The sequence below is a fragment of the Aricia agestis genome, chromosome 20 (genome assembly GCF_905147365.1).
Source record: "Aricia agestis chromosome 20, ilAriAges1.1, whole genome shotgun sequence".
In the NCBI taxonomy this organism is placed as follows: Eukaryota; Metazoa; Arthropoda; class Insecta; order Lepidoptera; family Lycaenidae; genus Aricia; species Aricia agestis.
In genome coordinates, this window is record NC_056425.1 from 11,224,143 (window position 1) to 11,248,425 (window position 24,283).

Consider the following 24,283-nt stretch of genomic DNA (forward strand, 5'->3'; position numbering starts at 1 on the left):
AAATAGCTTCCAAAAGTTTTCCTAAAAAACACCACAATTAATGGACACTACTCGTAGCCGGCGCGTGCTGCGGCCGGGCCTCCCGTGCCACCCGCCGCGTCACCCCCGCTCTACCCACCGCCGCGAAGTGACCGTTCTGCAACTGTTTTGTTATTGTAAAAAATTAACACCCTATTTTTGTTGGTTAAATAGACTCTCCGAATGATACCTAGGCCCAAAAATAAATTTGGCCGGTAGGTTTAATTATTTCACCTTGTATAGTTAATCAGGGTAAGTTCGGATACAGGGTAAGTCCGGATAATTCAAGTTAATGCTAAATTAAACTAAAGTTACGGTTACTACATTTTGCGGTTACAGTGCAATATGGCGTATATGCACCGTAGCGCCAGGCAAAAAAAAACACTGACTAATTTAGTGATAAGTTGAATTATCCGGACTTACCCTGTGTCCGAACTTACCCTGATCAACCTTAGGAGTCTAATGTCGCCTTCATGTTATCGAAAGCTTATGTCAATTCCATACATTTATGGTCGGCGATTCTATAAAGTAGATAGTAAATAAAACGTGGCTCGGCCATCGCTATGTGTCATGGCGCTTGTGATGCGCTATGTCGCGTACGTTTTTGACGTCTAACTTCGTTATCGAAACTAGGGAATGCATTTCGACTAAGGGTATACAATATATGCGTCCCACATGCTCCATTTATCATGGTTTTAGATGCTGTTGGTGGGCTAAACATTAATTTTATGAAATGTCTGTTTAAATAAATTACATTGAGTAGACGCCAAAGTAGCTCCAACATAAAGCAATGACGGTTTAAACGTCTATGAGCCTGTAGGGACATTTGAATTTTTACTTGCCGCCTTTATGCTTATATTGACATGGCTTACAATTTACATTAAGGTGACTCGAGAGTCCCTTATTTTAAATAGTGTTCAAGTATTCGATCTTAAAATGTAAGAGTAATAAAGATGTATTTTAACTAATAGGGTTTGTGGTTAATTTTATGTCAGAAAAGATTTGGTGTAAATACTGCTACGATCAGCCATGAAATCTTATTTTTCGAGTATACTTAAAAATAGTTAGTAAGAGTCAGTTTGGTCCTCTGTCGGAACAGCATCCGTCGATATTTTAAACTCTGTTTCAAAAACAATAAGTAGCATGCAGGGCTCATGTATCTAATGTTTATTTAAATAAATATTTGCCTGTGCCTTCCTTTTTTAAGTTTTTTACAGATACACTTCTTTTTAATTGCTTTGTTTATTGGTTTATGATTTGAGAATGAAAAATTAAAGCTCCAAGGTAAAATGAAGTTATAAAAAATATGAATCGGAACTTTTCTACATTCTTGAAGAGGCTTCTTAACGAAATTTCAACTCTGAGAGTAAATTAAACTTTGCCCTAATCAATTGCTTTTGTAACAGAGTTTAAGCGTTATATTATTTCATATAAATGTGTATATAGCTTAGTTTATAAATAATGTACAAAATTGATTCCATATAATGGATTGACGGTAGTGGAGGGATAATTACGAAACTTGTTAATTTATAATATAGATAGGACGTTTCAAATTCTAAACTATATTAATATCACCGCTTTATAAAATTACTGATTATTATGAACTTTATAGTGTTATAAGATGCTTGGACCCAGAAGATTGTTAAAAGGTAATGGAGTTTCAATGTCAAGAAAGAAATAGCATTGACGTGTAGATAAGTCATTAGTCGAAAGAAATATCATCATCAAAGAAATTGATACATAAGTCCTCCGGTGGACCTCCGTTATTTGGCCGGGTTATGTCAAGTCAAGATCCGTCGGCTGGGTTTAATATAACTCTACGAAATAAAGAAGGTTCGCCATCTGCCTATAAATCGATTTCTCTATTGGTGATTACTTTTATTAATATTATAAAAATATTTGTCTCATTGTCAATGCTATATATAAAAGAAACTTATTGCACTATGATATTAAAATTTGATTAGGTTAAGGTAAATCAGCACGGCTACACCTAATCATTAAGTACCACTTGCGCAAATGGGTTAAAGTTAACCTTTGGTTAACTGTCATGTTTGTCGTCTTCATGAAAGAGACAACATGATATTTAAACCCAGGGTTACTTAATCAAATTCTTGCAAGTGGTGGTTAAATTTTAAGTAGTAAAAAGGTCCAGTATCATTAATGAGTTGGTATTAATACTCGTATAAACATAAAGGTGCGCGTATTTTAATAATATAATATTATAGCTTGTCATAGTGGTCGTCAATTTATAGAAGTGGTAATCAGGGTAAGTTGTGATAATTGTCCGGAATTACCTGTATCCACACTAATTTCACACTAACCCTGTATCCGGACTTACCCTGTATCCGAACTTACCCTGTATCCGGACTTCCCCTGTATCCGGGCTTACTCTGTATCCTGACTTATCCTGATTACCTTTAAGTGCCCAAAACGGCGCCGTTACATAAGTGCCTATAACGCAAGTGTATTATAAATGTACGATTTCGAAGTCAAATTATTTTTAAGTGTTGCAATAAAAGGTGTATAATGTCCATTCCAGTTCAATGCTAAAGATATAATCCTTTGTCGATACGAAGGTACTTTGTAAATAAACTACCCTGTAGGAATTCGCGCGTATAGTCGAAAAAAACATCTCCGCCCATTGATTTTATTATCGACTCTATCTTTAACAAAACAGAGTCTACTTTCCCACAATACGTGATTGATTCTCTCTATAGTCTATTTTTGGAAAGAGTCTACTTTTCTAGTCTGTTAGATTCACTGACCTCCTTTATACAAGTACGCGTACTTGTATAATGGAGGTCAGTGGTTAGACTAGAGTAGACAAAGATATTTATCGACTGCACGCGAGTTCTTGAAGGTGTTTAAGTCGCAGCCATCTAGTTGAATTCTCCAGCCAATTTGACGACTAGACTCGTTCATTTAACGCGTTCTAAAATTATATTTAGGCCTTATTTTTTGGTTAATAGATGCTAGTCTAGCTTTTTCTCAATTGTGAAGTTAAACAAAATTTCTGCGTGATGGTATTTTATTGTGTGGTGAACCTATAAACAGCCTAGTCATTGAACTGACCGGCCAACTCAACTACATTGCTGCGACGTATATATTCTTATGATCGTGAGTTTTGCTAGACACAAATATGATGATGTCTATATGATGTCAATACAACGAATAATAACATTGTAATAAGTGAAGCTGCCCCAAAACACATACATACAGTACTACCACGTTAATGGCTTTTGGCAATTACCGTTTCTCATTTCTATACAAAAACCTAGATTATCGAGATCCATTAGCAAGTTAGTTTCGCTGTACAATGGACACGAATATAATAGTGTTTTTAAACTTTGTAAATAATGACCAATGAAATGGTTCTATTCCTTTTTTTAAATAATTATTACGAACTCTCGACGTGAATTTGTATTAAAAGCAATGATAGCAATTTAATATGTTGCTCACTTGTTGATTCACATTTGACATTTTAGTAGTAAGGGACATAATATGAGAAGAGGACTTCTGAGTCCGATGAGACTTGACTGGATAGTGAAAAATATGACATATTAAGTTGTATGGTTTGAAATTAAATGTTTAGGTTGGGTTGCACCAGAGGCGTGGGTAAAGTTAAAGTTAAATATGGCGTCCAAACACCCCATATTCTCATACGACATCTGTCAATTTTTCCGGTTATAGTTAAGGTTAAAGTTAGTTGGTGCAACCCAGTCTTAGTTTCAACTACACCAACACCTGTTACTGTTAATCTGTAATTTATAGAAAGAAATTATAGAAAGCTATTAAATAAAGATTAACCAAAATTGAACACTTTCTGATGTAAAAAAGTGTTGACACTACAAAAGAGCAAAGTTGATATTGCCAACTGTACAGCTTAATGTCAATTATTAAGGACAGTGAACAGAAATTTTGAAATCTGTTGTATTCACATATTATTTACAATGCGACATAAAATTAAAGTATTGAATTGCTAGTTCCTAAAATCTCAATAATCTGAACAAAATACAAATAAATTCTGAATCGATGGATTTCATAGGAATGATTTGTTAAAATTGATTGGAAAGAGAAATATTGGTTCTTTAATATATTATTAGTATGTTTAATTAATTCATTAATATTTATTTTGTTGAACACCATATAAATGTAAAGGAAAATAAAACTAATGATATGGATTTTAGTTTGCTGTTTTCCCATTTCTCATTAGATATATTAGTATTGTTATAATTATCGATTTATTTAAGTATCCTTAGTTCATACAAAAGGTAATTCTAAATAACACAAAAAAACTTGATTAATATTTTATTATTATACAAACTACATAATATATCCAAAAGCTATAAAACTAAATTCACATTAAGGGAGGGGCATGTTCCAAAATAGTCCTTACTTCCTCTTCTGTAGCCAAATCCAAAGGTGTACTGCCATCATGGTCAGCAACTAACAAAGCTTGGGCATCAATCAACATTTTTGTTGCTTTTACATGTCCACATAGTGCGGCATAGTGTAAGGCTGTTTGACCACTTTCATCAGGAGCATTCAAATCAGTGCCAGCATTTATTAAAAATGCTAATGCATCAGTGGAATCTCTGTCTGCAGCCCAATGTAGTGCTGTTAAACCATCCTTGTCTTTTTCCACTAGAAGTTCAGGATTCTTTCTGACTAATTCTTCTATTCTATCCGGTAGATTCTCTCTGGCAGCTTCAAAAATGTCAAGCTCCTCATGTACTAATTCTGGTTCAGAATCCCTACGTAAAGTAGATACTGCCACCCAAGATTCCTTACCCCCTTTTGGTGCATCACCGGTCTCAAATTCAGAATCATATTTTTTGACAGCTTCCACATATTTTGCTTTGGCTTCATCCTGAGGCATCTCTTCGAGAGCCTTCCATGCTTCCCACTTCCGTCTCCCCTTTTGATCGAACCAGCTGGGTTTTGGTGATTCACATTTTCCTTCAGTGCTTTGTTTAAATAAACCATACAACTCTAGCAGTTGATTGTTATCTAATTTTGAGGTTATTTTCCTTACATGATCTGATGCCTTATTAAAAGATATATCCAATGGAGATTGGTCATCATCTGAGAAATCAGAACATGAATTGGACCATGCCTCTGCCATTGTTTTATTGGTTTTGAAGTTGGACTACCAGATTTAAGCCTTCTAGTGTATGAACTTGTTTGTTTGTAGCGTCAGCTGCATCAGACGAGCTGACATACTCAATAAAACCATAACCTTTGCTCAAACCAGTCGAGCGGTCAAACACAACCCTCGCATTCTGCACTGGGCCAAACTGAGAAAAGTAATCTCTGAGTTGCTTGTGTCCAATGGTCCAAGGTAAATTGCCAATGTAGAGGCGAGCCGCTCTCGCTGTGCTAGCCATAACCTACACAGATACAATTTCTAGTAAATGCAAGGATCTGTCACCGATGATGGTCTTGAAATCGACACCCGTCGTATCACTCAAGGAGTCCAAGTCCAGCACTGCACCTTTCAGAGCCCACTTCTTAAGGAGAGCTTCAATAGACCAGTCTGTGCTCCGCTCCTGGTAAGCACACAAAAATTTTGCGTCAGACCCTTCTAGAAAATAAGCTACGGTGGACAAAACTTCCTCGAATTGGGACGGCTCGTAAAAGCAATCTGAAGCTAAAAGCAAATTTATAGGGCGTAGATCATGGATCTCAGATAGAAATAGGCCCCAAGATAGTCCTAATATTTGCACGTCTCGGCCTGAGACTAGACCGTTAGCTTCACAACAAGCGGTCAAATGTTTCAACGATCGTGGGAGGGAAACACTGTCCGTGAGCGTTACTTTGGCACCACACTTGGCTGCCACTATTCCGGGCAGCCCGGTTCCACAACCTAGCTCTATGACCCGAAGGCCGCGCAAATGTTTTCTTTGTGTCCACAAGTACCAGGCCAAGAGCGGTGCAGACGGCCACGTGTAGAACGAGTAACCGGCCGATAGGAGCTCGGGGATAACAACTTCTAAATAATCACCTCTAGAATCAACGAAACTTGTAGATTTTCCTCGGAAAACAAACTTTTTCAATTGACCACTTACTGGGCGACCATCGCTCATTGCATAAGATATCTAAAAATCTCGAAATAGGCAAATAAAAATTGATAAAATTCAACAATCCTCAAATGACACATGTCACATCTACTAACAAATGACACTGACAGTGGATTTTTTTTCCGCCCACGGCGCTGGTTATTTATTATTCGGTCACTGTGTCTTACCAGACTCATGAGTCATGAGTAGAGACACCGCACACCGTGGCTAACCTCTTGACAGAGTTTTGGCCGGGAGTACTCTCCATAAGGATACGAAAGCGGAAAGAGTGACGTTGTTTTTTGTATTATTTTCCTACAATGGAGAATGTTACTAGGTACCTATGCCAAATTGCTTGAAATTTTGTCACAGTAAAGCCTGTATGTATACAAATACACTAGTTTTTGTTGCAGTCAAAAATACCTAGTAGTTTTGATTTTATAGGCATTCAAAGTTTCGATAAATATTGATTCCCGCTAACACTGCCGTGCAGACACTAAAGCGCAGTAAGTGCAAAATCATGGTTCGGAGAAAAACGCATTTAAAGTTTAAAAACGTAAAAAAATATATGAAAATGTATTTGTTTTGTTCTTTGTCGACTTTATCTCAAAGGGAATAACGTAAACTTAATCCTAGACGTAATGAATGCCCTGAAAACCCCATGAATAATTTATTACAGGCATTAATATTTTTGGGGCACCTTTACTGCACAGAAAAAAAAAGAGAATTACATATTAAAACGCAGTAAAAAAGGTGCATTACTGCATTTTAGTTAGTTTTGTATTCTGGAACATAAAAGAAGTAGTGCATACAAATGACCCAGCATAATAATTTAATTATAAAAAATTTATTTTTCATAATCAAATAGGATGCGTTTTTCATTTGAACTTTGTTACTAAGCTAAAATTTATTAAAAAATCTGCATTTTTGCATAAAAAAACTAACAATTATTATCTTCTCTTAGTACTTTAACATCGTTATTTTATAATAATGCTTAAAACTTTAAATACCTAAAACACAAAAATTTATAAAATGGTGGAACTGAGAAATAAGTGGTATATTAATAAGTAACAAGACGTTTACGAATTAATCAGTCTAATAGGGCATGTGAAGCATAATCTTACGCTATAATATCTAAGCGTCTCTTTTTACTTTAAAATCTATCCAAGAACTCCTGCTCAATACAACTACATATTTTCTATGGCGTCATTTTAAGCATTGATGATATAGTAAAATCTAATATTGACCTCACCATGCAATAATAATCACTATAATTGAATATCACAATACGATTTACAATAGCCTGCAAGTATCTTTTTGTAAAAGATAGTTGTACGAATTGCAAACATACAACTCTTTCAAATAATACTATACAAATACTGCATTTTAGCAAGTATTATAGATTATATCAATATAGCAATTAACTTTTTAAAATGCAGTATTATACCTGAATTTACTGCATTTTAAAATTAAAATACTGGTGATTACTAATGTAATCACTAGTACTGATTTAATGCAGTAAAAACTGTTTGTATAGAGCTAACATATATTGCGTTTTAATTAGATTTTCACGTGACTGTGTGTGTATACGGAACCATTTAAAAAACAGTATTTTATTTGTATTTACTGCGTTTTATTCTGAAATCACAAAAAAATCCTTGCAGCAAGTGATTTTACTGCGATTTATACAGTAATAATGTCTTTTCGGCGGTAAAATTGGATAGTTACTGCATTTCCAAAAAATTTAGTAGTTTAGTTTATGGTTAAAAATAAAATACTTCCATTTAACGTAAGTTAAATGGAAGTATTTTATTAAGTAAGTTAAGTTTATGGTTAAAAATAAAATACTTCCATTTAACGTAGGATAACGTGAGTAAGCCAGAAATAAAAAGAGAAAAATGTAGATTTAGAATACATCAAAAACGGAAAATCACAAAAATGCGCCTTACTGCGCTTTAGTGTCTGCACGGCAGAACAGTCCCGCGACCGCTTGTGACGTCATAGCACAATTCCGCCGCGCGAGTCCCATACAATAAATGCAATAAACGTGATTTGCTCTATCTCAACAACGGCAACAGGTAGGCACTTGAAATTTTCACCAAGGTCTTAATTATATGTGTACTTTAATAATTAATAAGAATATTATAATAAAATAAAAAATTAAGGGGGGCTCCCATACAAAAATCACAATATTTGGCCTGTTTTGCTCTATAAACTATATTCTCTATTTTAGACGTGGGAGAGCCATGCTTCGGCACGAATAGGCCGGCTCGACCGGAGAAATACCACGTTCTCACAGAAAACCAGCGTGAAACAGCGCTTGCCCTGTGTTTCGCCGAGTGAGTGAGTTTACCGGAGGCCCAATCCCCTACCCTGTTCCCTTCGTAGGGAAGGGAACAGGGTAGCCTCCCCTATTCCCATCCCATCCCATCCTTACCCTCCCCTAATACCCTGTTCCCTCTTAAATGGCCGGCAACGCACCTGCAGCTCTTCTGATGCTGCGAGTGTCTATGGGCGACGGCAGTTGCTTTCCATCAGGTGACCCGTTTGCTCGTTTGCCTCTTTATATTTTAATAAAAAATATTTCCTCCGTTTTTCCCACATTTTCCTGAGTTTCTTCGGTCGTATTAGTCTTAGCGTGATAATATTTAGCCTATAGTCTTTTTTTTTAAATTATCGCTTGACAAACTCAAGTCTCGATCTAAAAGACTATGAAAAGTACCATTAACAGGGTCATTAAGGCTCATAAGTCATAACCATGGGACAATGCATGGTATAATATTATGGTAGTGATGATGATGATGATGATGTAATTTGCATAGTAGCATATTATGCTTTCCGCTCTAAAAAACAACGCCGAAACTCCCAAACTTGTATCTATAAAGAATCAGGAGTTCTCTCAGCACCTTCCGAACCACGGTATACCAGGTATAATACCTCGGTGCAAAATCTTACTTGTTGGTAGCATATGCTTAGAATACTTCTCACAAAACCAAAGTCACCACATGTTTCCGTATAAATTTTGAGGAGTTCCCTCGATTACTTATGGATCCTTCATCAGATCACCACTTTTGTGAATATAATACCAAATTGGGATGATACCCTATATACCAAAAGAAAAATTTTGAAAATCGGTTTACAAACGGCGGAGTAATCGTTGAACATAAGAAAACGAACATAACACCTCCCCATTTTGAAAGTCGGTTAAAATTGTAGCCTATGTGTTATTCTGATGTATAAGCATAGCTGGGCATTAACTCGTTAATCCGTTAATCGTTAATTAACGAAGTTAACATTTTGATTAACGGATTAGCTTTTAAGCTAACTTTTAGAAATATTAACGGACTCGTTAACTTCCGTTAATATGCAGAAGTCCGTTAATCGTTAATCCAATGCCTGCTATTTATTTACCACACGGCACCGCGGCGCGGGCGAAATCAGGTTTCTGAGACAGGTATGAAACGACAAGAAGTGCGCGAGCAGCGAAACAGAACAATACTAGATACATTTACAGGCGCGTGCGAGTGAGAAGAGACTTGTTTCGTTTTATCATCTAATTACTCAGCGCCGGTGCTTATAGACAGAGTGATTTGTTAATTGTTAAGTATTATAAATCATTTGCATGTTGATAAAGGAGAGTGCAGTAAAATTTCGTTTTTTTTTTATGAAATAAGGGGGCAAACGAGCAAACGGGTCACCTGATGGAAAGCAACTTCCGTCGCCCATGGACACTCGCAGCATCAGAAGAGCTGCAAGTGCGTTGCCGGCCTTTTAAGAGGGAATAGGGTAATAGGGAAGGGTAGGGAAGGGAAGGGAATAGTTGAGGGTAGGGAAGGGAATAGGGTAGGGGTTAGGGGATTGGGCCTCCTGTAAACTCACTCACTCGGCGAAACACAGCGCAAGCGTTGTTTCACGCCGGTATTCTGTGGGAACGTGGTATTTATCCGGTCGAGCCGGCCCATTAGTGCCAAAGCATGGCTTTCCCACGTATAAAAGTTAGGTCGAATACAATAATTATAGAAGTATTTTGTTTTGTCCCTAACATGTTAACTTCCAAAACCTTAAACCAACAGGTCTTGTATGTACACTAACGCAATGATATAAGTTACAACAAGGCCATGTTACACATATTAACGGATTAACGATTAACGTTAACTTGCGTTAATTCGTTCGAAATGTAACGCTTTAACGTTTAACGAAGCTAACATTTTTGTTAATGGATTAACGATTAACGAAGTTAACTTTTTGATTAACGGTGCCCAGGTATGTGTATAAGCTATATTATTGTAAAGTTTCATTAAAATCCGTTCAGTAGTTTATGCATGAAACAGTAACAAACATCCATACATCCACACATCCATACATCTATAGATCCAAACCAACTTTCGCCTATATAATATTAAGTAGGATATACGTGGGAGAGCTATGCCTCGGCACGAATGGGCCGGCTCGACTGGAAAAATACCACGTTCTCACAGAAAACCGCCGTGAAACAGCGCTTGCGCTGTGTTTCGCCGAGTTAGTGAGTTTGCCGGAGGCCCAATCCCCTACCATATTCCCTTCCCTTCCCATCCCTACCCTCCCCTATTACCCTATTCCCTCTTAAAAGGCCGGCAACGCACCTGCAGCTCTTCTGATGCTGCGAGTGTCTATGGGCGATGGAAGTTGCTTTCCATTAAGTGACCTGTTTGCTCGTTTGCCTTCTATTTCTTAAAAAAAATTTTTTAGCTTTTTTTTGCTCTTTATCAATAACGGCAACAGGTAGGCACTTGGAATTTTCACTATTCACCAAGGCCTTAATTATATTATGTGTACTTTATTATTTAATAATTATATTAAAATAAAATAAAAATTTAAGGGGGCTTCCCATACAAAAATCACTGTGGTGGTACGGAACTCTTCGTGCGCGAGTCCGACTCGCACTTGGCCGATTATTTATTTGTATTTTTTTACTAATAGGACTCGCTCATGAATACACATACCGTTATAGAGCAAAATAGGCCAAAAATTGTGTTTTTTGTATGGGAGCCCCCTTAATTTTATTATTTTATTATAATATTAATTATTAAATGATGAAAATTTCAAGTGCCTACCTGTTGCCGTTATTGAGATAAAGCAAAAAATCACGTTTATTGTATGGGGCCCGCGTGGCGGAATTTGGATATGACGTCACACCGTTACCAGGCGCCCGCGTCGCACAGTTACAACTTGTTTTGCATATAAATCGGAAACTAATTAACGTATCCAAGTAATTCTTTCACTAATATTCTTTATTTTTGACAGATAATGTGGACTGCTAATAATCAAAATTAGGGAACATTCTCAATTGTGTTATTTCGGTTTTGTAATGTTGATAGAATATTAACCATTAAATATTCAATGTCGTGCACAAGTGTGGGCGAGTGATACAACTTCAGGAAACGTTCCATTTTGTGTTCCCTCCAAAACTCGCATCGAAAGTTTTAGTAAAGGGTCTACCACTTTACTAAAACAACTGACTCGACTCGTTGACTTTACTTTTTTAGATTTTTAACTATACACCCTGTCAAAAACTTGTCATTTTCCATATAAACGGCGATTGACAATGAAGTGTCAGATATTGTCAATCGTGGTTTTATATGGAAAATGACAAGTTTTTGACAGGGAGTCAATGACCGCTAGCGACAAGTTAGCCTGAGTGGAGTATAGACCTTCGATTTGACAATAATCTGGAAAAACGACTTTATATTTTGTAAACATTTTACGTTTTTTTTCTCCCGCCACATTTTACTTGACACTGGCCATGGTTAAAAAGCTGAGCGCCATAATAAGAAGAAAAACCTTTTGACAATGCTGATAACAGCTGTCAATTGTCATCAGCTGTTGACTGTCATCGTACTGTCATCCGGTACCTATCTTGTTGAATTTGTAGGTACCTAATTCCAAAGTTCACGCTTTCTTATTTTTACGTTGAGTTCTTGTAGCCTGCGAAACTTTGTTGCCGTCTGCCGAGTTTTGCCTCACACCGCAGTCTTTACTTTATACAGTAAATAATCGTACGTGTGTAAAGTTAAACCAGACTCAGTTTAAGTTGTTACCATACCTTAAAGTTTCTTAAATATTTAAATAACAGTAAACAGAATGTCTGCTGCAGTAAAAGGTACGTTATATCCTTAAATTATAATAACGTGATTATAACTAGTTAGTGTATATTTGGTCTAGGGTTCAAATTCCAATTTCCATTTATTGCTGTTGGCTTTTTGGCTTATAAAATATTTTATGAAATAAATAACGCACAGTGGAATTTCCTACCCACTTTCTATCATGTCTTAAAACTTGTCCAAAACTACAACCACTAAAAACTTTGTAAGTATTGTGACTTTGTGTACATACAGGTTAACTTTATATTATACCATGCAAACTATTTTAGTTTTGGGTAAGTACATCATTTGGGTTAATAGATTCTATACATGACATATTGTATCTTCGCTAATTGTTGTAATCACAGAAACACCCGAATCTATGAAACATAAGAGCCCCAAATAATGCTTTTGCATTTTGCACCTTGTTCAAAGGTCCGTCAATTGTCTCAATTTTTGGAGCATGCACCACAAAACCTATTATTGCGCATTTAACATTGTTAGTGGCGGCCGAAAAGGAAGATCTTCCGACCGACAGAGATAGCATGCTCGGTCAGGCCGAAGCCCACTGACGTCATCTCAGACGTTGTATATATCTTGCCGTTCTCCGAAACTTCGATAGCGCGATGCAGGAATGTTAGGCGAATTGTGGGTACCGCCACATCACTCCCCCCCCCCGAAGACCTGTGGTATTCTTCAATGCGCTTGTGTTGTCAGGTGTGGGCCGAAGCTAGGCGTTCAATGACCAGGAGAGGGACTCCGAGCTCTGCTTGTTGACCGGTCGTTGTAGCCTATGGCTGCCCCATTCAAGCCAGACACAGGTTCGACCAGCGCGGAAGCCTAACGCGGCTTATGGTCGAGGCGACCCGGTTATGCTTGATGTCTACTGACGTGGTGCGGATGGGCGGGGAGTGTTGATGATGATTGATGTCCAGAAGGATGCGTGTTCTTGTCGGTGGTCACCAATTTAACGTTGTTCGTGGCGGCCGAAAAGGAAGATCTTCCGACCGGGCGAGATAGCATGCTCGGTCAGGTCGAAGCCCACTGACGTCATCTCAGACGTTGTATATAACTTGCCGATCTCCGAAACTTCGATAGCGCGATGCAGGAATGTTAGGCGAATTGTGGGTACCGCCACACGCATGTCCAAATCATGTCATGCCATGTACAAAGTACATGGCAACGCCCCCAACAAGTTGCTTATATTTGGCTATGGTCAAGTACTAAACAGTAAAACTAGACATTTCCATGGCATGACATGATTTGGACATGTGCAATAAAAGGTTTTGTGGCGTTGTCTTCCGACGCTCGGGAAAATTGATCTTTGCTGAAAATGTCTATGCTCATTATCACTTTGGGAGCACTGTAATTTTAATTAAATTTTTAACACAAAATTTAAATAAAAAATACTAAATTAGTTAACAATTTACATATAGCAATAAGAATAATTAAGATTGAAGACTATGCAAATTAAATCAGTACTAATTATTATGTATTATGTAGGTATATTTATTTCATAAAAATGTCATAATTATTTAATTTCGAATAATTAGAGTGCAATGCACAGAAATATTTTTTAAACTAAGAAATTGTCTGAATTTATTTATACAATAATAATAATTGTTGTAATAGCAGGTGATGTTATTATGTCATAGTAAGTTTTAAGTAGCATATAACTTAGGTCCCTAATGTCAGTCTGTTTTACTTTTTTGTAGGTATTTTCATTGTGGGTGCCAAGCGCACACCTTTTGGCACATTCGGTGGTGTGTTCCGCAACACCTCTGCCAGTGAACTTCAGGCGATAGCTGCAAATGCAGCAATCAAGGAGGCAGGAGTTTCCCCTACCGAAATTGACTCTGTTGTCATTGGACAGGTTATGCCTGTAAGTATATTTAGTATTTTTTTAACTTACTTTATTGTAGAATAGATGCCCTTCGTCCAGTTCTGGATTTATATTTTTAATGAGAGTAGGCCACTTATGGCCATTCCCAATATTTGATCTATCTCTGGTTTTGCCCTACTAGAGATAGGAATAGCTCACATTAGACATTAAAGACATATATTTTATGTCAATTGTGAGCTATTCCTATCTCTAGTAGGGCCAAACCAGAAATAGATCAAATATTGGAAATGGCCGTTAGTTTCCACCACCCCATGTACAAAATCTGCCCCAGGATGCAGCCTATATTGCCAATTTATAAATCCAGGACTGCCTTAATCCTCATAAAAAGACTACACTTTTTTGTTTGCCTGTAATACAAAAGTGGCTTTAAAGACAGAGACAAAATATAATTATTATATTAGTTTACTCCTATATATTAGTTTATAAAATTAATGGGAAGATAAAGCAAACAAATGCTTGGCCAAATTTCAAAGAATAATGTGATATTTATAGGTGTCGTCAACTGATGGTGCCTACTGCCCCCGACATGCAGCTCTCAAAGTGGGGATCCCACAAGAGAAACCCGCTCTTGGAGTCAACAGGCTATGTGGCTCTGGATTCCAGGCAGTTGTGAACAGCGCTCAGGTACATTTTGAACTTGTTACTGTATGCACAATAATATGTAAACTGCTTAATTAAGTATCTTACCACCTTTAAAATGTTTGAGGTGGAACTACCTCATCTATCTCTCCAAAAGCAGTGGTATAGAATGAGAAGGAATTATTCACAAGAGCTGGGTTTACCTCTTCTTAGGATATCGCATTGGGATCAGCAAAAATTTCCCTAGCCGGTGGTGTGGAAAACATGTCTCAAGCTCCTTTCGCCGTGAGGAACATCAGATTCGGTACAACACTCGGCACCAGCTACCAGTTAGAGGACACGCTATGGAGCGGTCTTACCGACACCTACTGTAGTCTTCCCATGGGCATGACGGCCGAGAAACTCGGAGCAAAATACGGCGTCACCAAGGACGAAGTCGATAAGTTCGCGCTGAGGTCCCAACAGAGGTGGAAGGCTGGTGAGTTGTTAAGTTTAAAAACCCTAAGTCTTCTTAAAGATAAGTAAAGTAGTAGACCGCGCGCAAGTATAAGCCGCGCACAATACCTATTTACTTTAGACAATTTTAAAGTCATTGAGAGAAAGAAGTCATCGTTTTCTAGTCAGTTTACTTTCCAACGATGCGATTAAATAACTAGTTCTAAACTGAATTTTATGTACCTACCATCGAGGAAATTGATTCCTAAGCAGTTGACGGACCTACGTCGTTTGGTCGGCTTAAATGTCAATTCAATGTTAACTGTCTGTGATCGGTCGGATGGGTTTGAATTAACGCGACCAAAATACTTAGGTCCGACATCTGCCGAGGAGTAAATTATCTGAAAGTTCTAAAAAAAAATTAAGCTTGGTCGGGCTGACTGTCCGAATAGCTCTTAAAAATGCACCACAATACCCCAATGTAACAAATTCCTTCAACCGGCAACTGCTTCCAGCGCAAGACGCCGGTGTCTTCAAGTCGGAGGTCGAACCTGTGACCATCACGGTCAAGCGGAAGGAGGTGAAGGTGGACATGGACGAGCACCCTCGCCCGCAGACCACCCTCGAGGGCCTGCAGAAACTCCCACCGGTGTTCCAGAAGAATGGACTGGTCACTGCTGGTACTGCCTCGGTGAGTTATAAAGTTCTAAAGATTTACTCTCTAACGGCCATGCTCACACGACGCGGTGCGGCACCGCTCCGGTGTCCGTCTCACCGGACCGCCGGCCACACTGCAGTACTGTAGCAGCGACGGACTCGAGCTCCCTGCGGCCCCGCCTCACCTCGATTCCGGTGCGCGTGCGGTGCAGCGCCGGAGCGCACCGGACGCGCCGTGTGCCATACCATCCGTTTTTATATGTAGGACACCGGAGCGGCACCGGTCAGGCGCTGTACCGCCGCCGCACCGCATCGTGTAGCATGGTCCTTAGGGCGAGACCTGCCTGCCTAGCATACGCCAACGAGATATCTCACTCTACATGTTTTCTAGATGTTAACTGGTTTATCTCTTCATCTCTATTGACCCTAGCATGACAAACATTTTTCGCGTAGATCTATCATCGAAATAACACATTTTATAGAGTTTTGTCGAGAAAATGTCGAGATTTTGACATTATGAGACGAGTAGTTTTTAATCGAGAGTGAGATATCTCGTTGGCGTATGCTAGGCAGGCTGACGACTGAGAGAGAGATATCTGGGTCGTGACGCATTGTTGCCGTGTAGTGTCGCAATTAGTGCAGTCTCACCTTTATTGAGAGATTACACTATACGCTGTTATCTGATTGCATAGCATATAATAATAATAATATTAGCTCCCACACCGGTTTCGGTGGCGGTGGCCGGTTTCATTGAAACCAGGCCAGCTACGCAGGAGTAATTTTATAGTGCCCAAGTGTGTGCGCAGTACACAAGAGCACTCTCTATTCCTTTACTCTCATAACCCAGTGGGACGGAAGACCGACACGACCGGCGTGCGATCAGGCACAGGACCGACTTTTTACATGCCCATCCGACACATGGATCATCTTAGTCTTGGAAATAACATGCTTCCAACGCGGTAATCGAACCCACGACTTCCGAGTCAAGAGACGCGCTTTATACCACTAGACCACGGAGGCGTCTTGCATAGCTTAGAATCAGTGGCGCACAATGCCAAAGTGTGATGCTTTTCGACCCCTTCATTTCGCAGCATCGGTATACCTCAGCAATAAGCATTCCAAGTCCAAAACCTCACTCCTCAGCAATTGGCATTCAAGGCTTTCTAGCCTTGACAAGAGTTACAAGTTTTTTGACAGGAGTTTATCAATTCAACGTTGCTAGTTTGAATGTAGGAGCGACATCTGTGTGTAATAAAGGCTTTGAACAATTTGGAAGGCAACTTTATATCCCGAAAAATTGTTGTGTTGCGAGAAGCATGTAAAAAGTTTGTAAGATGTTTGTGTATCCAAATAAAAATTATCATGATTATTGTTTAAATTGGCTCTAACATAGTGGGGACAAAGTTTTACATTTTTGGCTGTTGTATAACATTACGTGTTGATAAGCTTGGCAGGGGAGTATAATAGGTATGTGGATTATTATGATCCCATTGTACTTTGGCCTGATAACGTATCAAATGGACGATAAAGTACCTACCTATTATGAAGTTATACCACAGAATAGATAATTGTACAAGTAGTTATACCTCAGTGCCGATGAATATTTGTGTATAATTATGTCCTAAATAGAATTTAATAATAATTATACAGCAACTGCATTAAATTATAGTTAACGCATAAAGTTACATTTTATTGAGAGAAACTAAACGTTCCGCCTTATGTTGCCTTCCCTTTGATCTACATTCCACTCTATGTATTTGCCAAATAACATAAAAACATTAGTTTAGTTATCTTCTATAATATAAAAATGAGTCGCTAAATGTGTTGCTAAGCGCAAAACTCGACGGCTCGAACGGCTGAACGGATTGGACTAATTTTAGTCTTAAAATATTCGTAGAAGTCCAGGGAAGGTTTTTAAATGACACGAAGTTCACCGGGACAGCTAGTTAGTGTGATAAAAGCGTTAAAATAAACAAACTTCAGCTTTATAAGTTATGCACAACTTTTAAAGGCTATTCGATTCAAGATGTCGCTCAAAATTGATTTTATTTACTCACTCGCGTATCAGTAAGTAGTTCTTAAATAGAGTTGTTGTGACACTCTGGTAAATATTTTTATCGGTACATTTTATTGCAGAATAAAAGTACTTAATCTTATCTTGAATAATGAATTGCAAAGAATAATATTGTTCCCGCAGCCCGACCCAGCAATAAAAAATAAAATGATTTTATTTTTCTGTTCCAATTCCGTATTATGCACCTTCTTCATATTGGGCATTGATCCATGATGGACGATGAAGAGGGGTATATTATTCATTATATACTTAAAATATTGTCTGTCTGTTTGACTCCTAAAATATTGTATAGAGATTAGAGATACTTTGAATCCCGGGAAAGGACATAGGAATTTTATTTAAAAAAAAAAGACGGGAGTGCCGGCAGAAGTGAAAACTTGATTATTAACGTTGTGAATTTTTTAACCCATTTTTTATGAAAATCGATTTTTAAAAAATCGATTTTTTTAATTAATCGAAACCCCTGCAATCGATTAAATTTTTAACCCATTTTTAATGAAAATCGATTTTATCGAAACCCTTACAATCGATTAAAAAATATTGACAATCGAAAAAAAAACAATCGATTGTTCGATGTTACAACACTACTCTCCAACCGTCTTACGGTTTTTCGATCAGCACGAGAATCTGACGCGAGTTTCACAGTTTTTACCCATCCCACAAAAGTGCTCAACGCCGCTTAAGAGTGTATCCTCTTAATATAAGCGGCGTTGAGCACTTAAGAGGGGCTATAGAAATGAAAAAAAGTACGTGTAATATCTATAGCTGTCTCCCTTACCTCAAGCCTATACCGCAGAACGCGATAGAGACAACTGCAGAAAATCCAGAAAATCAACTATTCGTTGTCCCCTGATTCCTTCTCCAAAACTTAACCGATTTAAGTACATTTTTCATTAAAGATTTAAGAAAGGCTTGAGCTGTGTTCCTATGCTTAATTTTTTTTTGTATAATTTAGCCAAATCTGTTTTCTGGACGTTTGAACACAGCGGAAAATCTGGCCATTTTTTCGGGTTTTTGAACGTTCATAACTTATTTAATAATTAAATTATGCAAAAAGAAAACATAGGGACATTGTATAAGTATTATTCAGGAAAAAAATTATAACTCTACTAGCATTATCCAGGGAGGAAACAGGGGACAACGTTTGTATGGAAAAAAGGGCGGTGTGGACTCAACTGTGACTTAAGAAGTTTTCAGTTCAAAAACGTAGCTACGGTTCCCGCGCGATAAACGAATTTAGGCGCAACGGAGTTGCGGGCGACATCTAGTTAAATAATTTCTGTTCCTGTAACACAAGTTCTTCAGGTACTCCATACTTAGCACGGGGCCAGATTGACGTGATGTGAAGCGTCCATAGATATTTTATATTATCTTTTAATTTAGGGCATCAGCGACGGCGCTGGAGCGCTCATCCTGGCGAGCGAAGAGGCGGCTAAGAATCTGAAGCCCCTCGCCCGGCTGGTGGGCTGGGCCTACGTGGGCGTCGACCCCAGCATCATGGGTATCGGCCCCGTGCCGGCTATCGAGAACCTGCTGAAGGCCACCAACATGACGCTGAACGATATTGATCTTATTGAGGTATGTATCGGAGATTGGCAAATGGAGTGATATTATGTGGGTCGTCTTTGGAAGGGTATGTGAAGCTGAACAGACAACGAGTAATATTTATTAAATCGACCAAAAACCATAAGCCAGCCATCTGCATAAAAGTGCGCAGTTTGTATGCAATATGCATACATGATGTATTCAGATTTCAATCTTTCGGTGAGTTAAACAGATAAATTCAAAATTATTCCTTTGTAGAAAAAAAAAAAACATCTGAAATTACTAGATATCGCTTCGGCCTGATCTATCCACATCTTTCGGCCGATTAGATTCGTTTTGGGTTATTCTCTACCTAATACCGTTAAAGGGTCAACGTCACTTTGACTAAACGTTTATTTATTTAATCCCAGATCAACGAGGCATTCTGCGCCCAGACCCTCGCTTGCGCAAAGGCTCTCAACCTGGACATGGAGAAACTGAACGTGAACGGTGGTGCCACCGCCATTGGCCACCCGCTCGGCGCCTCCGGAGCGCGCATCACCGCACACTTGGCTCACGAGCTCAGGTATAACTAGGAAATTAAGGGCCTTTTTCACCATTTCCTCATAAGTGCCGAATAGGCTATCCACCTCTTAGACCCAATTTCACAAACCTCTGTTTGTTAAATCCTAACAAGGCATTACTTAACGGACCTTGGAAAATTAAACAAACTGTTAAAATACTTATGTCCCACAGTAAAAATTTAACAGTGGATTAGTAAATGCAATGTTAAGTGAACAACTAGTGAAAAACTATCAATTCGTTCGTTCTTGTTATAAGGCGATGAAATTGCAATGTACAAGTTTAATACGACATGTTGGCTGCAATGTGTCATTTTCATCGTATTCGTATAATACGTCATCCGGTAGATAATGCGACCAAATTAAAATATCACTGATCGCATACATTTGTTACACTACAATAGTTCTTTTTAATTTACCAGGTTAATAATTATGATCTGTCAAAGCTGAAAACATGAATCATGACACAAACTTTTATTTACTTATTTCGGTTTGGTAATTTTGATACAAGTCAGTGTATTTGCAATGTCAAGGAAAATCCAAGAGCTGAATTTTTGACAAAATGAAAATAAATAATTATGCATAACATGAAAAATAATAAATAATATGTAAGGATGTGGCGAAACATGGCGGAAACACTCAAAAGTCAAAACAGATTATTTTATTAATATTGGATATTGTCTTTGACAGTTGTTGTTTTGACTATTATAACGGCCTGTTATATATTTAACGGACCTCCCCATCAGGAATTAAAATTTAACACCGTGTTAGGCGATTTGACATGACGTTAGCGTATGGTGGAACGCTCGATAGCTCTAACAGGCCGTTAACTTATTTAACAAGCCATTATTTATTTAACATTGCTTGATGAAACTGGGTCTTAACTTGACAGATAAAGTATGGGAGAATCTGTCAAAAAAGTCATGAAGAGCCTATTCGGCACATTATCAGAAAGTAGTGAAACAGGCCCTAAGTCTCAATTTTACTGTTGGAAGGCTAAGAACTCACGCAGCGGGTTTCGCCCACGCGCCCACGCCGCGTTGCTTTTCTATGATTCATATTTATCGGTCAAAAATTAAGCAGAACTTGAACGCCTTGGTTTATTTGCCACTTAGGCCCTCACGGGATTAATAGATTATTTTTCCACAATCCTTAGTCCTTACCTACCACAAATATTTTATTTATCGTCAAGTTATTCAACTTCATACTTACTTTTTTTCACAGACGTCGCGGTTTGAAGCGAGCTATCGGATCAGCTTGCATCGGAGGGGGACAGGGTATTGCTGTCATGTTGGAGGCCGTCTAAATCAAATCTAACACCTTATAACTGGACGCTATTAAGCATTTGTGTACTGACCCATAAAAAATTCGTATTGAGTTATGGATGCAGCTATGATCTTCACATGATTTAGAACAAGACTGCATTAAAAATTTAACAACAAAAAAATTGTGGGTTAGGACACTAATGCTTAACAGCGACCAACTTTTAGTCCGTCTAAGACCTTAGTCATAACCTAACCTAGGTCTTAAACAAATCATTGATATCACAATATTACTGCCGCACACTATTTTGAAAAATATAATATTATGTAGGTACAGTAATTAATTATTAGGATTTTTACATGATGAAAATGAATGATATAATGTGACAGAAACTATTTTCTATTATTACCTGTTTTTGCATTCAAAATGGGTAATTTTAAATATTTTATACGTAGTCTACAATAATTCTTTACTAATTATACTAATAAGATTTTTTACATCGTGTACGTACTGTTAATTACTATATTTATATATTTTTAAGGAAATAATCATGTAATTAAAAAGATATTAATATTTATATTATTTATGACGTAAATGCAGTTATATTTTGAGAATATTGTCTTGTTAAAAGAATATTATGATTGTAAAATTGTATATTTTTAATATAAGATTATGTGGGTACTGAAATAAAAACATAAATAAAAACATTATTGGTTACATCTTTTCGTTTTATTTATTTGTTGTCGAAACTTCGCAGTTGATGAAACTGACATACTTTTTAACAGAAACAGTATAAGTCTATGCTTTTTAATATGGGCATAATACTTCTTGACGATGCTATGTGGTCGCTGTTCTTGACAGTCAACAACTAAAAACTACGTTTGAGGTTTTGAACCTAAAAAATTTAAAAAGGCTAGGATTTAATGAGTAGGATCCATATTTCCATATATATTAAGTCTATGCATATTTCCATACTACAATAAATAGTGGCGGGGCAAGCAGGGTTGTAGCTAGAGTCACATTTAAGGTAGGGCAGCATTGGTTACAGGTAGGGCTGAAATAAAAAAAAAATCATAATTGATTGATTTTCTTGGGTTTTGGTATTTTTAAGGTAGTGCATTATGATTTTAAGGTAGGGCATTGCCCCCAATGCCCCCTTCTAGCTACGGCGGGGGGGGCAAGACCTAAATTTTATATGGGCAAGATGTATCTTGCGAGGACCCCTGATGGATGACGCAAGAGGATAGATTTGTTTGAGAGAAAGAATTTATTGATAAGTAATCAGACTTTTATTTAAATAAAACTTTTTATCCATACTAATATTATAAATGCGAAAGTATCTCTGTCTGTCTGTCTGTCTGTCTGTCTGTCTGTCTGTCTGTCTTGCTTTCACGCCAAAACTACTGAACCGATTGCAATGAAATTTTGTATACAGTTATTCTAGATTCTGAGAAAGGACATAGGCTACATTTTGATGTGGGAAAATATCTTATTTCCATGAAAATTTCGATGAAAATGAATTCGCATTGCGCGTGGCCAGCGCTCATCCCGGGGGTCCTGGGTTCGAGTCCCGCAGGCGGAACAAAAAGTTTTCAATTTTCCTGGGTCTTGGATGTGTATTAAAATAAAATTTCAAAAATCTTAAACATATTTTATGTACTTATAATATTATAAAAAATCCAGAAATATATCAATGGAATGTACATTTTAGTTCTAATACGATTCAACAGATGGCGTTTTATTTTTTACTTTATTGTAACATAGAACTAATCATACTTATTAGTTAGTATGTTTTTGTTTATAGTTTTTTATACGTTAGAATATGATGTTTAATAATATTATAATCCATACAAATATTATAAATGCGAAAGTATATCTGTCTGTCTGTCTGTCTGTCTTGCTTTCACGCCAAAACTACTGAACCGATTGCAACGAAATTTTGTACACAGTTATTCTAGAGTCTGAGAAAGGACATAGGCTACATTTTGATGTGGGAAAATATCTTATTTCCATGAAAATTTCGATGAAAATGAATTCGCATTGCGCGTGGCCAGCGCTCATCCCGGGGGTCCTGGGTTCGAGTCCCGCAGGCGGAACAAAAAGTTTTCAATTTTCCTGGGTCTTGGATGTGTATTAAAATAAAATTTCAAAAATCTTAAACATATTTTATGTATAAAATTATAAAAAATCCAGAAATATATCAATGGAATGTACGTTTTAGTTCTAATACGATTCAACAGATGGCGTTTTATTTTTTACTTTATTGTAACATAGAACTAATCATACTTATTAATTAGTATGTTTTTGTTTATAGTTTTTAATACGTTAGAATATGATGTTTAATAATATTATATATATACTAGCTGTTGCCCGCGACTTCGTCCGAGTGGACTTTAGTTTATAGCGCGCGGTGTCAACAAAATTTGTGTCAAATTTAAAAACTTTTTAAAACCCTGGTAAGTGATACCCCTCTTAGGGCCGCGCTACACCGGAATGGCAGCGCTGAAAGTGCTCGCCTCGCCGCTGCCATTCCGGTGTAGCGCGGCCCTTAATTAATCAAAATACCCAAAAACAGCTGTGCAGTGTGCACATAATCTATACTAATATTATAAATGCGAAAGTATTTGTCTGTCAGTCTCGCTTTCACGCCAAACGCCAAAACTACCGAACCGATTGTAATGAAATTTTGTATACAGATAGTCCAAGGCCTGAGAAAGGACATAGGCTACTTTTTTACTGGAAAAAAGGGTTGTAAGGGTCGTAAATTTGTTCAAAAAATTCATAATAGATGGCGCCGTGCGTCTTCTACATCGCGCTGACGCTTGCTCAAAAGTCTTTCTATAAGAGGTGGTATCATCTTACATTTAAGTCTCGATTTTTTTCGATTGTTATATCTATTCTACGGTATTAAATAACTCAATACTTTATTAATATTTAAACATACATACAATAAGTTAATGATCGAATTAGTATCACGTTAGCTGTTTCGTTTTTCATATGAATGAAAGAGAAGACAGGACATTTTAACAAGCTGTTAACACTAACAGACGTTGGTGAAATTGGGGCTAAAC

At 37.5% G+C, this 24,283-nt stretch overlaps 3 protein-coding genes and 1 long non-coding RNA gene across 5 annotated transcripts; 2 read left to right on the top strand and 2 right to left on the bottom strand.

The window, feature by feature from the left end:
• Positions 1 to 4,196, top strand: LOC121737069. Of its 2 annotated transcripts, XR_006037095.1 has the most exons (3): positions 1 to 2,751; positions 2,832 to 3,610; positions 3,745 to 4,196. It is a non-coding gene; the product is annotated as an uncharacterized LOC121737069 (long non-coding RNA). The 2 variants fall into 2 exon arrangements; XR_006037094.1 differs by having other exon boundaries at positions 1 to 3,610.
• Positions 4,197 to 4,309: 113 nt separating this feature from the next.
• LOC121737062 (acyl-CoA-binding domain-containing protein 6) lies at positions 4,310 to 5,285 on the bottom strand. The gene has a single exon (XM_042128604.1). It carries the CDS (start codon positions 5,141 to 5,143, stop codon positions 4,376 to 4,378), a length of 768 nt encoding a protein of 255 aa, XP_041984538.1. The 5' UTR covers positions 5,144 to 5,285; the 3' UTR covers positions 4,310 to 4,375.
• On the bottom strand, positions 5,283 to 6,194 carry LOC121737063 (methyltransferase-like protein 23). The gene has a single exon (XM_042128605.1). The coding sequence runs from the start codon at positions 6,102 to 6,104 to the stop codon at positions 5,409 to 5,411; it is 696 nt and encodes a 231-aa protein (XP_041984539.1). The 5' UTR covers positions 6,105 to 6,194; the 3' UTR covers positions 5,283 to 5,408.
• A 5,768-nt stretch (positions 6,195 to 11,962) lies between these two features.
• Positions 11,963 to 21,673, top strand: LOC121737055 (3-ketoacyl-CoA thiolase, mitochondrial-like). The gene is made up of 8 exons (XM_042128595.1): positions 11,963 to 12,216; positions 13,912 to 14,078; positions 14,592 to 14,723; positions 14,892 to 15,156; positions 15,629 to 15,804; positions 19,228 to 19,422; positions 19,800 to 19,954; positions 21,174 to 21,673. Exons 1-8 carry the CDS (start codon positions 12,198 to 12,200, stop codon positions 21,253 to 21,255), a joined length of 1,191 nt encoding a protein of 396 aa, XP_041984529.1. The 5' UTR covers positions 11,963 to 12,197; the 3' UTR covers positions 21,256 to 21,673.
• Positions 21,674 to 24,283: the final 2,610 nt, after the last annotated feature.

Bases quoted from the DNA above. Each gene is read 5' to 3' on its own strand.
- LOC121737063 (XM_042128605.1), bottom strand. From the start codon at position 6,104: ATGAGCGATGGTCGCCCAGTAAGTGGTCAATTGAAAAAGTTTGTTTTC.
- LOC121737055 (XM_042128595.1), top strand. The intron at 14,079-14,591 runs GTAAGTATATTT...TGATATTTATAG, and splicing joins TCATTGGACAGGTTATGCCT to GTGTCGTCAACTGATGGTGC. The intron at 15,157-15,628 runs GTGAGTTGTTAA...AACTGCTTCCAG, and splicing joins CCAACAGAGGTGGAAGGCTG to CGCAAGACGCCGGTGTCTTC.
- LOC121737062 (XM_042128604.1), bottom strand. From the start codon at position 5,143: ATGGCAGAGGCATGGTCCAATTCATGTTCTGATTTCTCAGATGATGAC.